The 12,601-nt window shown below is 34.8% G+C and overlaps 1 protein-coding gene across 1 annotated transcript; it reads right to left on the bottom strand.

Moving 5' to 3' along the window:
• Positions 1-724: 724 nt before the first annotated feature.
• On the bottom strand, positions 725-1,854 carry LOC114176607 (glutathione S-transferase U18-like). The gene is made up of 2 exons (XM_028061692.2): positions 1,498-1,854; positions 725-1,206 (listed from the first exon to the last, which is right to left on the bottom strand). Exons 1-2 carry the CDS (start codon positions 1,813-1,815, stop codon positions 829-831), a joined length of 696 nt encoding a protein of 231 aa, XP_027917493.1. The 5' UTR covers positions 1,816-1,854; the 3' UTR covers positions 725-828.
• Positions 1,855-12,601: the final 10,747 nt, after the last annotated feature.

The raw sequence follows: 12,601 nt of genomic DNA on the forward strand, positions 1-12,601 counted from the left end.
GAGCTGGAAACATAAAGAATAGTGTGAAACGAAGCTACCTAGAACAACCTTAGTTGGGACTCGAAGCAACAATGCTAAACAAGAGAGGTATGGGATGGGAGACAACTTACGTGGAACGGAACTGGCTCGAACAAGTGCAACGGAGGCCAAAGACTGAACCCTAGCAGAGAGGGGGACGGCTGCAGCTCTAAGGTGTTCTGAAAGAGTAGAATGAGTGAGTTAGGACAAACTTAGGGTTGGGTTTTATCCTTTGGGCCAGCCCTAGGCCCATATGATTTGGAAATGCCCTATAAAATAAGGCATAAATATAAGTGGGCCTTACAATATTAACTTAAATCTTATTGACTTATAAATAAACTAATTTTAGTTTATTGAGAAATTTATTTGTTTTCAAATATTGTTGTAAAGGTAAAAACTGTAAGAGATTATTAGTCTCGTTATATGAGGATTGAAGAGACCTCATTAAACATGTTTCTCTCAATTTTATTTTTTTTCAAAATCCATCCATTATTATCTTAAATAATCCTTCACATATTTCTTCTTTTAAAAGAAGTGTGTTTGATATGGTATTACAAATGAATATCAAAAGATGCTATCAGATTGTGAAACTTCTTGTGAAAAGGATAATTTGTTGAACTTGCACAAACTTAACCAGTAACTGAGTTGTGCTTACAAATGACAGAAGGTGAAGAAAAAACTGAAGTGAAGAGAGCACAAAGACACATTTAACTGCAACAGAACCTTAAAGTAAATGAGTTTTATTTTTTCACACAATTCATCATACAGGTGAAATGCATCATTAGCACAAACAACTCCCAGTACCCAATTCTAGTTCTTGCGAATTGCAGCTCTCCATTTGATCTGAAGAGACTTGGAAATCTCAACAAGCTTATCAGTCTCAGGTATAAGCCCCTTCACAGCAGGGTCAGCAGCAAATTTCTCAGCCCATTTCACCAAACCAGGAGCCTTTGCTTCAACAAGCAGTTTCCTTTCATACCTGTGTTCTATCACACTGAGCCATCCCAGGAAGCACCCAAAAGCAATGTCAAGGAATCCAATCCTGTCTCCTGCAAAAAACGGCTTTCCTTTGCTGCATTCCGAGAAAGCACCCTCCACCCTTTCAAGTACTTCTTCCAACACCTCAAAGTATGGCTTCCTTTCCTCCTCTCCTTCAACAGTCATAATGCTTTTCATGGAAGGAAACCACTGCAACGTTTCCACAAAATAATGAAATCAAATCAAACTAATTTCACCTTTTATCAATTTAAAAGAAAATTATACTTGCTCAACAATTAGCAATATCAGATTAGGATACACTTTTTAACTATAACTCTATAACTCCGATAAGGAGTGAACTTTAAATATAACATAGATTCATAAATTCAGCTTGTAAGATAAGATTACATTCCATTGATATATTTTATATATTACGAAATTGATTTTTCTCTTCTAACAAGTTACAAACATGGAAAGAGAAGGGAGAAGAAAGATGTTTACTTTATCATCTATGTAAGCAGCCCAGAAGCGAGCAAGAGCTCTATCGTGAGGATGGGAGGAGAGGATAGGAGGATCAGTGGTCCATGTTTCATCTATGTATTGAACTATAATCAAAGATTCACAGATGGGTCTGCCATGGTGGAAGAGAACTGGGACTTTGCCATACACAGGGTTGGACTGAAGAAGAAGGTCGCTTTTGGGGTTCAACGTTTCTTCAAAGTGCTCATGTTCAAGGGCTTTGATGTTCAGCGCAATCTTCACTCGCATCGCATAAGGACTTGACCATTTTCCAATCACCTTTAACTCACTCTTCGCCATCGATATTCAACGAGGTAAGTGTTTATGACCATATATATATGGATATTCTCTCTGTGGAGTGGATGAATACACATATATGTCGTCTAAAACTAAGAAAATAAGATAAAAAATACTAAAAAGGATAATAATAGAATTAACAAGTTATAAATAGTTTAGTTTTTTTCAATTGTCAAATACCTTGGTTTTTTTAATACTCTTCTCCCAGAATTAAATATAATTACTTAAAGAAACCAAAAGTGAAAACGTTACCGTCCGACTTGCAATATGTCACTTCCGGTTTGTACCAATAAACAATAATTTTCTGATGCGGATCCCTACCGTATATTTTATTTAGTTCTCTTCAGCCTTGTTTTTGTTTCTATACAATTTAAATTATATTTTATAATTTTTTTTTAATTTAAACGTATTTTTATAATTTTTTAATATTTAAACATGTTTTATAAAACAATTTAAATTTAAACATTCTTCTTAATAAAGAACCCTATGTGCTTCTAAAAAACTAATAATGGTATTTGTATAAGGATTAACTAAGTTTTAAATATATAGTAAATTTATTTAGTTTTAATTGAATTTTTATTAACTTTTTGTTTTATTGAGTTTTTTAAATATTTTCTCCTCTCCAACTTGTTTATTCTTTCTTTAATCTTTTTTAATTCTTCAACAAATTCATGTTGAAGAGAGAACAAGCACGTTAACTCGTGAGTTGAAAAAGAATAAAAAGGAAAAAATGAATTGGAGATAGAAAGACTTAATTAATGGAATGACAAAAATTAAACTGTGGGATATTTAGATAAAAATAAAAAATATTGTAAACACTGGATAAAATATTTTCTTAATAAGTGCTCAATTAAAAAATTAAAAATTTATGACATACTTAAAATTTAATTAAGCATAAATAATATGCACTTTTTTCATGCAAAAGCAATTCATAAGAATCCTTCAAAAGGCCTAATTTGTTTCTTCGAAATTCTTTTGATCCTTTATATGTTATGACAAGTGTCTTACATCTTTTTATCACACTTAAAAAAGTTTAAATATGTTTTTTATCATTTAAATTTTAATTTTAGTGAATATTGAAATTAGTCATTCCTCAAAACTTTAAACCAATTTAATCTCTCATTTTAAAAATACGTGAATTTAGTCATTTAAACCAAATTTTTTAAATTGATTTGATATTTCAAACGTATTTCTTAGTTAACAATGACATAGAAATATGTTAAGCGATATACACAAACTTAAATAATATTGTAAGGTCCTCTTATTTCAGCCTCAATATTTAAGGGCTGTCCCAAAATCTAATGGGCCTAAGGGCTGGCTCATAGGGTGTCCAAGGCCCCTAAGGTAACCAAACTCCTCTTACTTCTGTCATTCTTGCAAAAATAGTACTCTCACACTCTCCCTTTTCCCTAAAAAAGAGCTCTGTTAGGGTTTGGTTCCCTCTCGTTCGCGCTAGCTCAAAAGCTCACCTTGTCTCATGTAAGTTGGTCATTGAACCGTACTCTCTCCTTTCTAAGTTTGTTTTCATGGTTTCTGTTAGGGTTCACAGTAGTAACCCTGTTATTCTTTATGTGTCATTGTTCCAGTTCGTAAACCTGCTCCTGGAGCTGCTGGGTTCATTGGCTTAAGGGTCACTGTCTGTTATTAGCCTCTTTCTAGGTAAGGGAAGCTAGGGTTCATTGTTTTATTTGATTTTCTGGTGTTTTGGTTATGTTCCTTGATTTGAAATGATTGGTTGTTGTTATGTTTGGATGGAAAAATGTTTAAACTATGTTTGGTTGTGAATACTTGGCTGTACACGCGAGAACAGTGGATGACTCTGATATTTTCGCCCAAGCGACCAGTCTCGCCCAAGTGAGAGTACTAGAAGTTTCTTCCTGGATATTACGCGAGCTGTCGCTCAGGCGACAAGCTCCTGCTTTGAGCGAGAGCCATCTCGCTCAGGCAAGGAGGTCTCGCCTAAGCGAGAGAACGTGAAAGCTCTTTGCTCCTCTTTTCGAGCTCTCGCCTAGGCCAAGGGAGCTCGCCTGAGCGAGGGGAACCTCTCGCTTAAGCGAGACCTTTCTGCTTTAGTGAGGAGCTGGGCGAGAATGTGTTCTTGTTTTATTACTTTTCTGTTCTTGGATGAATGCCACATGTTTAGTTGGATTATTATGTTAAAGCATGTTTTGAGCGAATTTACATGTATGGAATGGTTTATGGGCTAAATATGATGAGTTTGGTATGACTTTGGTATGGAATATAAATGAAGGTTAATTATAAATGTTGGCATGAGAGTGGTATGCATGACAAGTACATACTTGGTTGGTGGAACATGATTTGTATGTGGTTAGGGCATAATTCCACAATAGTTTCATGGTGGTGCCTCATTAGTTAGGGCGTAATTTCATGGATCTCTAGGTGAGATCTCATGGTGGTGCCTCAGTTGGTCAGGACGTAATTCCATGACTCATGTTAGTGGGAGTTTATGGTGGTGCCTCATTTATATAATTTAGTAAGGATTCAAGGTGGATTGCATCCTGACACTCTAAAGAGTCAGTTAGTCTCACATGGAGCGTACTGAATCAAGTGGTGAGAGTAGCAAGAGGCCTGGAACACTTTAAGGGCTAACCTTGTGGTGGTGGGGGGAGGTGAAACACTAGAACAATTAGCTCGGTAGAGCAAGTAAAGGCCACCACAAGTGCAAGCATCCGCGGAATCCGACTAATTATATGTATCTGGATGAGTCGTGTCTCGAGTCTTAGTGTATTGTTTGCAAGTCATAACATGATTGGTTGACATATGCATCTTGGACTATGAAATTGTAAGTAACAATATGACAATCATTTTCCACTCTAGCTTACCCTTTGCTTGTTTGATTGTTATGTGTGTAGTCTTCTCTTTTTGCGATGATCATCAATTTATTGATGTGAGCAGATGTGAGAAATCCTCATGATCCAGGAAAATGTTGACTCTGCTGCATAGCCTGCCTAGGCTGGATTCCATTTATTTGGGCTTTTCTTTTAGGGCTATGGCCCATGTATTGTCTTGCCTTTGGGCTCTATTTTGAATTACTGTTAATCCTTTACTATACTTTGTTACTGGCATCGTGGTGTGCCCTAGTTCATTCCTAGTTCCTTTTGGGATAACTGTAAGGAGTAGTGGTTATACTCCATGACTTGCTTCTTATACTATTTTGTGTGGCGTTGCATTTATTTAAGATTAATATTTAAATGGGGCGTTACAAATATTATGAAACGCATTTCAAACATCAAATAAATTTAATAAAATTTGGTTAAAATAACTAAATTCACATATTTCTAAAATTGAGGAACTAAATTTGACTAAAACTTAAAAAAAAAAAAACTAATTCCAATTTTTCAGTAAAAATTAAGGAGTGAAAAAACATATTTAACCCTAAAAAAAATATACCTTGACACAATCATATGACATAAGAATATTGGAACTCCAACGTTCACTTAATGGTAAGGCTTTTGTTCTTAGTATAGGATGGTGATCTCCATCTTGCAAAATATGATTGTCTTTTTTTGCATGTTTAGCATATCTATTGTAGCACGATTAGGCATAAGAAAAATATGTTCACTTCCATATATTTGTAGATTAAACTTGTAACAAGATATTAAATGAGTGTCTTTAACGATACTTGGTAATAAATATAAGCATTTTAATTACTTGTTTGTTAACAAAAACATGTGTAAATAGTATGGTATTTACTTCACAAATTTATGTTACTATTATCTATCTATTTTTAGTAACTTTGATTTGGATATTTAAAAAGAAATCAAGTGACCAAAATAAAGTTAGTGGTGAAAGAAGTATTAACAATTAAATAATTATTTACATTTATTTTTGTGAGACCCCTCCTTTTATAAAACTTCTCTCCTTGCTCTCTCTGTGTTAATGACCCAAAAGAGCCAGCCACCTTCACTTTCCCTTTAACTCTAAACACTTTCAAAATGCTGCATTCTTAACCAATTCCTCACCAGTTCCTTGCTCTGTGATCAGATTTTGGAAGCAACAGTCCAACAGAACCCTCTGTTGCATCCTCCCTCCACTCCTTGCCTCCTAGGTATGATCTTTTTCTGTTCTGGCTCAATTCCAGCTTGAAATTACCGTTTAATCTCTGAATTCTGAGTCTGATTGCGAAATTCTCCCTTCTCTACGTCTTGGTGATAAATTCCCTAGGTCAAATTGAGGTTTCTGCCCCCTTGCAACTAGTTGTCTCCACCAAAGTCAAGTTTCTTAGCAAACAGGTAAGGGAAGCTAATATTCAATTAAAATTTGAGTGTTTAGTATCATTGGGTGCTTGAATGGTATGATCCTTGTTTAAATTGTTGTTTGAGAATTTCTTGTTGGTTGGAATTGGATTTTTACATGATTTTCGCGGCTCTGCATGTGAAAAACAGTGTGAAATCTTGATTCTCTCGCCTAGGCGAGTAGCTCTCGCCTGAGTGAAAGTATCAGAGATGTTACCCCTGATACTGCGCGAGGTCTCGCCTAGGCGAGCTGGGGTCGCTTGAGCGAGACATCTTCTCGTCTAAGCGGACCAGTTTAGCCTGAGCGAGAACTCGCCCAAAATCTTGAGTAGCCCACTGTATGGGGTCTCGCCTAGGCGAGGGTAGTCCGCCTAAGCGAGACTACTCCCTAGCCTAGGTGAGATTCTCTAGCTTAAGCGACTTTCCCTGCAGAGTTTACATTCCTTCGCTGTTACAGATGTTCAAAAGCCTGATTTTTGGGTGATATAATGTGTTGTTGCTTATGGTATGCTAGATAACTATGATTGGTGATGTACACATGTAATGGTATAATGAAAGCTTGAGAAATGGAAATGTGAAGGAGTGGTGGAACTAGAATTTCAAGGGAAATTCTAGGAGAAGTGTGTAGTGTATGTGTAAGTACTTAAGGACTCAGATTTGGTTGGCATCCTGACGCTCCAATAGTCCATTAAGACTCATGTAGAGTATGATGGACTATGTCGTGAGGAGTAGCAGGAGGTCCTAGTCTATGGACCCGATCAGTCATGGACGCGAAGGGGACTTACCTTGGGAGTGGTTGGGTGATAACCCCTTGAGCCCAAACTCTGCAGAGTTTGGGAACCTTCACAAGTGCAAGCTACCAAGAGATCCAAAGTGGCTTACATAATCTGGATGTCGCGTCTAAAGTTATGTATCTGTATTGTATTGTGTTGGTCATTTAAATACCTGAGATGAAGTGAAATTTTCTTACTGAGACTTTTAATTAAATTGCTTGAATTATATTATTAGCTTACCCTTCTTGTCTTGGTTTGCCTTTTTGTGTATGTTCTCTTTGCAATGATCACCTATCTTGCGGTGTGAGCAGGAAAGGATCAAGAAAAGGACACTCCCCTTCAGGACCACAGTTGACCACTAGTACGACGCATTATGTAGACTTATGTTTTGTGTAATCTTGGGATAAGTCCTCATTTGGATTTCATACTCTATCTTTCTCTTGTTTAGACCGTACTTACACTTGAAGGTTCATATAGTTACTTGGATTACTATATTAAACTCGTGTATGGTTTATTCCAACTATCTGCTAGTTAAATCATGATATAATGTTCTGTTTTTAGTAGTTTGACACTATTAAAATTAGGATGTTACAGTTTTTATGTCTTATAATCTTTTATCTAAGTTTTTTCTAAAAAGTTGTTAATTTTTAAAATTTATATTATGTTGTATAATTTATTTGAAGTTATTTTCTTATGTAGAATAAATGTATTTTTACTAATATTTCATTATGCAATTTTATTTGAATTATATTTTAAGAAAAAATATATTTGAGCTTATATCAAAGAATTATTTTTGAATAGGCCTATTTAAAATAAAAAATAAAAAATACATGTAAGTAGAAAATAATTATTCTATATTATTTTAAAAAATAGTTAATAGGTAGTGGACAACATATTTTTTGGGGTAATGTTTGATTCCAAAGATGGATTTGAGGAAGAGTGAGTAGATGAAATTGAGGGGATGAAGAGACGAAAGTGAGGTTGTTTGTTTCAATGGATGGATAGGTGAAAGTGAAAAGATTTAAAGATAACGTTTGTGAAAATTTATGAATGATTTGATGAATGCAATAGATATAAAATAATGTTTTAATAGATAAAATTATTAGATTACAATTTTACCCCTATGTTAAAATTAATATAAAATAAAATATAAAATTTATTATTAGTTTTATTATTATTATTACTAATATTATTAGTTTTAATATTATTATTATTATAATAACTAATATTATTATTGTTAATTATCCACAAGATTTAATAACAAATGAAAATAGAAGGTAAGGGTATGGGTAAAGAAACACTTATTTAAATTTTTTCAATTTGTGTATTTAATAAATTGTAAAATTTTAATTTAAGTTATAGAAAAAGTATTTGTTTATTTTCTATCTTTATTTCAATATTACTTTGTTAGTTTTTGTGTGACATGTTATTGCATTTTTTTATTAATTTTTCAACTTGATTTTTTATCATAATAATTAATATATCTTTTATTATTAAAAAAATATATATTACTCATCAATAATTTACATTATATAATTATTGTTTCAAATTAATGAAAAAAATGTTATTATATGTTATACATATAGATAATATAAGACCCTAGAAAATGACGTTTTAAAAGTGATAGTGGTTTAAAAATAGTGAGACACGATTATTTTAATATTAAAAAGTTTTAGTATAAATAGAATTGTTATAAATGAGTTTCATTATTTTAAAACACACTATCTCTCTAGAAACCACTTTTCTAAAGTTCTCTAATTTCTCTCTAGAGGTTTTGCCTCTCTAGTCGTCTGATTGAAGAACCGAGACCATAGGATTGATCCTCTCGGCGAGCTCTTCAAATTGGACCAATTAGTTTCTCCGTTCGTGTAAGTTGAGTTTTCACCCTCTTTTTTAGTCTATTTTTGTTTTCTTTCGCATGCGAGCTCTCTTTCGCTTGCATGCGACATTTTAATCATCAGTATGAGTCTTTGCTGATCAGTGATCATAACGGTATGTCCTGATCGTTCTTGTGATGTTTCTATGTGTAGATAGAGCATCTTGTGGAGTTAGAGGTGTTAACATTTTTAAGGCGTTGACGTTTATCAAGCTGTCTAAACAGGATAATAGGTAAGGGAAGCTAACTATTTTACTTGAATTTCGTATAGAAATCATTTTGATGACTTTGAATTGCATGATTGAGTGTTGTATAAGTGCTTGAACTGTGTAATTGAGTGTATGATTGGATTGTGCTAGATTTCTGGAATGTTGCATGTGAGAACAGATTGGGAATTTGGTATTTTCGCCTAAACGAGTAACTCTCGCCTGAGCGAAAACACCAGAAACTCATCCCATGTCTTTGCGCGAGATCTCGCCTAGGTGAGCCAGTATCGCTTGAGCGAGAGTCACTCTCGTCTAAGCGAGACAGCTTAGCTTGAGCGAGAATTCGCCCAGAGTTTAGGTTGTTCTCTGTTTCGAGCCTCGCTCAGGCGAGGATGACTCGCCTAAGCGAGAGATCCTTTTCGCCTAGGCGAGACCTTCTAGCTTGGGCGAGAACCTCTGTAGTTGAGTGTTATTTCTTTGTTTCTAATGGATGAAGCTATGTTTGAATGTTAAAATGTGAACTTAGTTATGATATGCATGGATTGTTATGACTGGTAATATGTGTGGTGAAATTGCATGAAGTTGGAATATGAGAAGATGTGGTTGAACTAGGATATCAAGGGAAATTCTAAGAGGACTGTTTTAGTGTATGTAAGGACATAAGGACTCGGTTTTGGTTGGTATCCTGACGCTCCAATAACCATTAAGGCTCATGCAGAGTGTAATAGATTGTGTCGTGAGGAGTAGCAAGAGGTCCTAGTCTGTGGACCCGATTGAGTCACAGACGCGAAGAGGACTTACCTTGGGAGTGGTTGGTGATAACCCCTTGTGTCCAAACTCGCAGAGTTTGGGAACCGTCACAGGTGCACACCTCCAAGAGATCTGATGTCGCTTACATAATCCGGATATTGAGTCTACAGTAATATATATGTACTATGTTTGTGGTGGCCTATGTGATTCTGGTAAAAATGATAAAGATTGCATGATTTGTTTATAATTGGATTGCATGATTTTTCTTATCAGATTAGCTTACCCTTGCTTTCTGTGTGTCTGTCTCGTGTTGTATGTTTTCCTTTTGCGATGATCACTTATTCGATGGGAGCAGATGTGGTTGCACAGTCAAAGGCGCTTCTAGAGGATGAAGAGCCATCATTTTTCTCGTTGAGGAGGAGGTTTCCAGTGGGAGGTTTAATAGTGGTCAGTTTAAGTATAGAGTTTATTAGTTTAGTTTAAGTATATAAGTGATATATTTTTATAGTCATATCTTTCATAAGACTGTATTAATATATTGTGTACATTGGATTATCTATTTTGGAACCATGATGAAACTTTTTATTTTTATTAGTTTTAAACTGCTAAAATTGGAATGTTACAAATAACAAAAAAGAAAACAAAATTCATATTTAACTTTTTAATAATTTAGAGTATAACAAGTATTTTAAATTTTCTTTTTTTTAATAAAAAAATTATTATTAACAAAAAAATATTTTATAGTCATATGTAAATGTTATGGGTAAAAATGTCAAAGTTTATGTGATGACATGTCTTTCATTCCCATCTCTTTAAAATGAGAGAATGAGAATCTTGAGGTTTACTTCAGATCTTTCTTCCCAAAACATCCCAGATCCCTTGAAGCAAACACTAAGGTCACTTTCAATCCATCATTGCAAACGGTACATCCCTTGAATCAAACACACTTTTAAGGTTGGTATCCGCCCAACAAGCACAAGTATCTTTTAAGCCTTTAATTAAAGGTGGACAATTAATTGCATGACATTCAAACTTATTAGTTTTGTTATAAGATTGAGTCTTTTGTTAAGAACTAAGTCCTATATGTTAGTTTTGATACCAACTGAAGTAATATGTTTAGTCTATAAGGAATGGATTCAATAGAGTTACATGACTTTCTTTGCTAACGGATAAACTTGTTAGCGAATAAGTAACATAATGTTACAATTTATATGGATTACCCACAACTCTTGAACTGTGTGCATCTGATTCTCTTTTAAGAAACTTCTTCTAGTGTTTTACTTTTACTAATCATCACTACAAAAATTTTTGCAATTACGAATATAATTTTACCTACAAAAATAAATTTGTTAATAAAGTCAAATGACATATGAATTTTATCGAGTGATTTTAATATTTTAATTATCGAAAAATTTATTTTCGTTGGTAAAATTTATCTGTAATATAAATTTCAACTATCAATGAATTTTTTTCATCTATAAAGAAGAAGAAGAAGATGTCAGAGGCATAGTGGTAGCAAGACAGTGGCATGGTGGAGGTGCGACGAAGAAAAGGTGGTGGTGTGATAAAGAAGAAAGACCTGCATTACCATCACTAAAGAAGATGAACCATATCACACTATTTATCAACAAATTTTATTGACATTTTTTCATCGATAATTACCGATGAATTTTCTTGAGATTTTTTTTTCGTCAGTAATTACAGATAAAACAAGGATTCCATCATATTTTTTCAATTTCCTCTTAATACAAAAAGTAAGTATTATTAGTTGTCACTCTTGATTACAAATACATTGAGATAGAAGGTAAAGAATATTAGTCTTAAAGAGAAATTGCAGCGTAATTTCCTCGTAGGTGAGTGACTTCAGAAAATGAAAATACAAATATTTAACCTTTCCCACAAAAACAAATTGAGCACGAGCTTAAAACATTATATATATTGTTACTGTTCCTGCAGAGAACAAACAAGATAAGTTAGGCACAAGCGTCACCTTACCCATGTAGTCTGCTATCTCCTCAGTTGGCCTCTTCCCGGTTGGTACATGTCGGCTTGGACCTAGGAGGGGTTACCTGCAGAAGGGACTCCGAAGCTCAAGTGAGTCAAAGCTCTCAAAAGGTCAAATCAGGTGATTAATGGAGTAATGAATGCGTACCTTTAATTATTAGGGTCCACGTGTATTTATAGAGTATTAATTATGTCTGGTTATGCCATGGGTCGAGCCCTAGCTTGGGCCCTAGCTTGGGCTGTAAATGGGCCTGGGCCTAAGCCGACTACTTTCCTTGGCGGTTTGTGCTGCTCATGTATTGTCTTAGGCAGGTTATTCCTCTAGATGTTTAGGTTACCAGTTTAGGTCGGTTAGGCTTAGGTCAGCCCAGCCTAGGCCGATTACTTGAATGCTTTGGGATATAAGTATGGTGATCGTTTTATTATTATTTTGTTAAGTTGGCTTGGTGTGGTACACCAGTCCCCCAGCCTTGACCGATATAGGTGTCGATCAAGGGTGATATGTGTTTATATGCTAGCGGGACCGACTAGGTGTGGTACATCAGTCCCCCAGCCTTTAAGTGTGATAAACAGTGTTAAGGCTAAAGGCGAGGAAGGGTTGATGGCAGGTGAAGGGATGTCAGAGGTCAAATCAAAAGGAGTTTTGCGCCGTCGTTTTTAACAGTCATGCCTTTCGAAATGATTGTGTCGATTGGTATGGGTTATCATTTTGGCGGGAAGGGGTTCTACCGTTTGGGATTCTGGCCTATAAATGCGGATTTTACAACGAGTAAGGATTTGTTGGTTCATTTGCGAGAATTTTCAGTCAGAGATCTTGTGTGCGTTATTCTTGTCCGACTTGTTCTTAATTCCAGTCGTCATCTTTCTAGAAAAAAAAGAAAATGTATATCTAGTTGTGATAGCGTGTCGTTGTCTACGTCTAGT

The sequence above is a fragment of the Vigna unguiculata genome, chromosome 3, assembly GCF_037176805.1.
Source record: "Vigna unguiculata cultivar grain cowpea cultivar isolate G323 ecotype 2 chromosome 3, ASM3717680v1, whole genome shotgun sequence".
Lineage (NCBI taxonomy): Eukaryota > Viridiplantae > Streptophyta > Magnoliopsida > Fabales > Fabaceae > Vigna > Vigna unguiculata.

Bases quoted from the DNA above. Each gene is read 5' to 3' on its own strand.
- LOC114176607 (XM_028061692.2), bottom strand. From the start codon at position 1,815: ATGGCGAAGAGTGAGTTAAAGGTGATTGGAAAATGGTCAAGTCCTTAT. The intron at 1,207-1,497 runs GTAAACATCTTT...GAAACGTTGCAG, and splicing joins CTGCTTACATAGATGATAAA to TGGTTTCCTTCCATGAAAAG.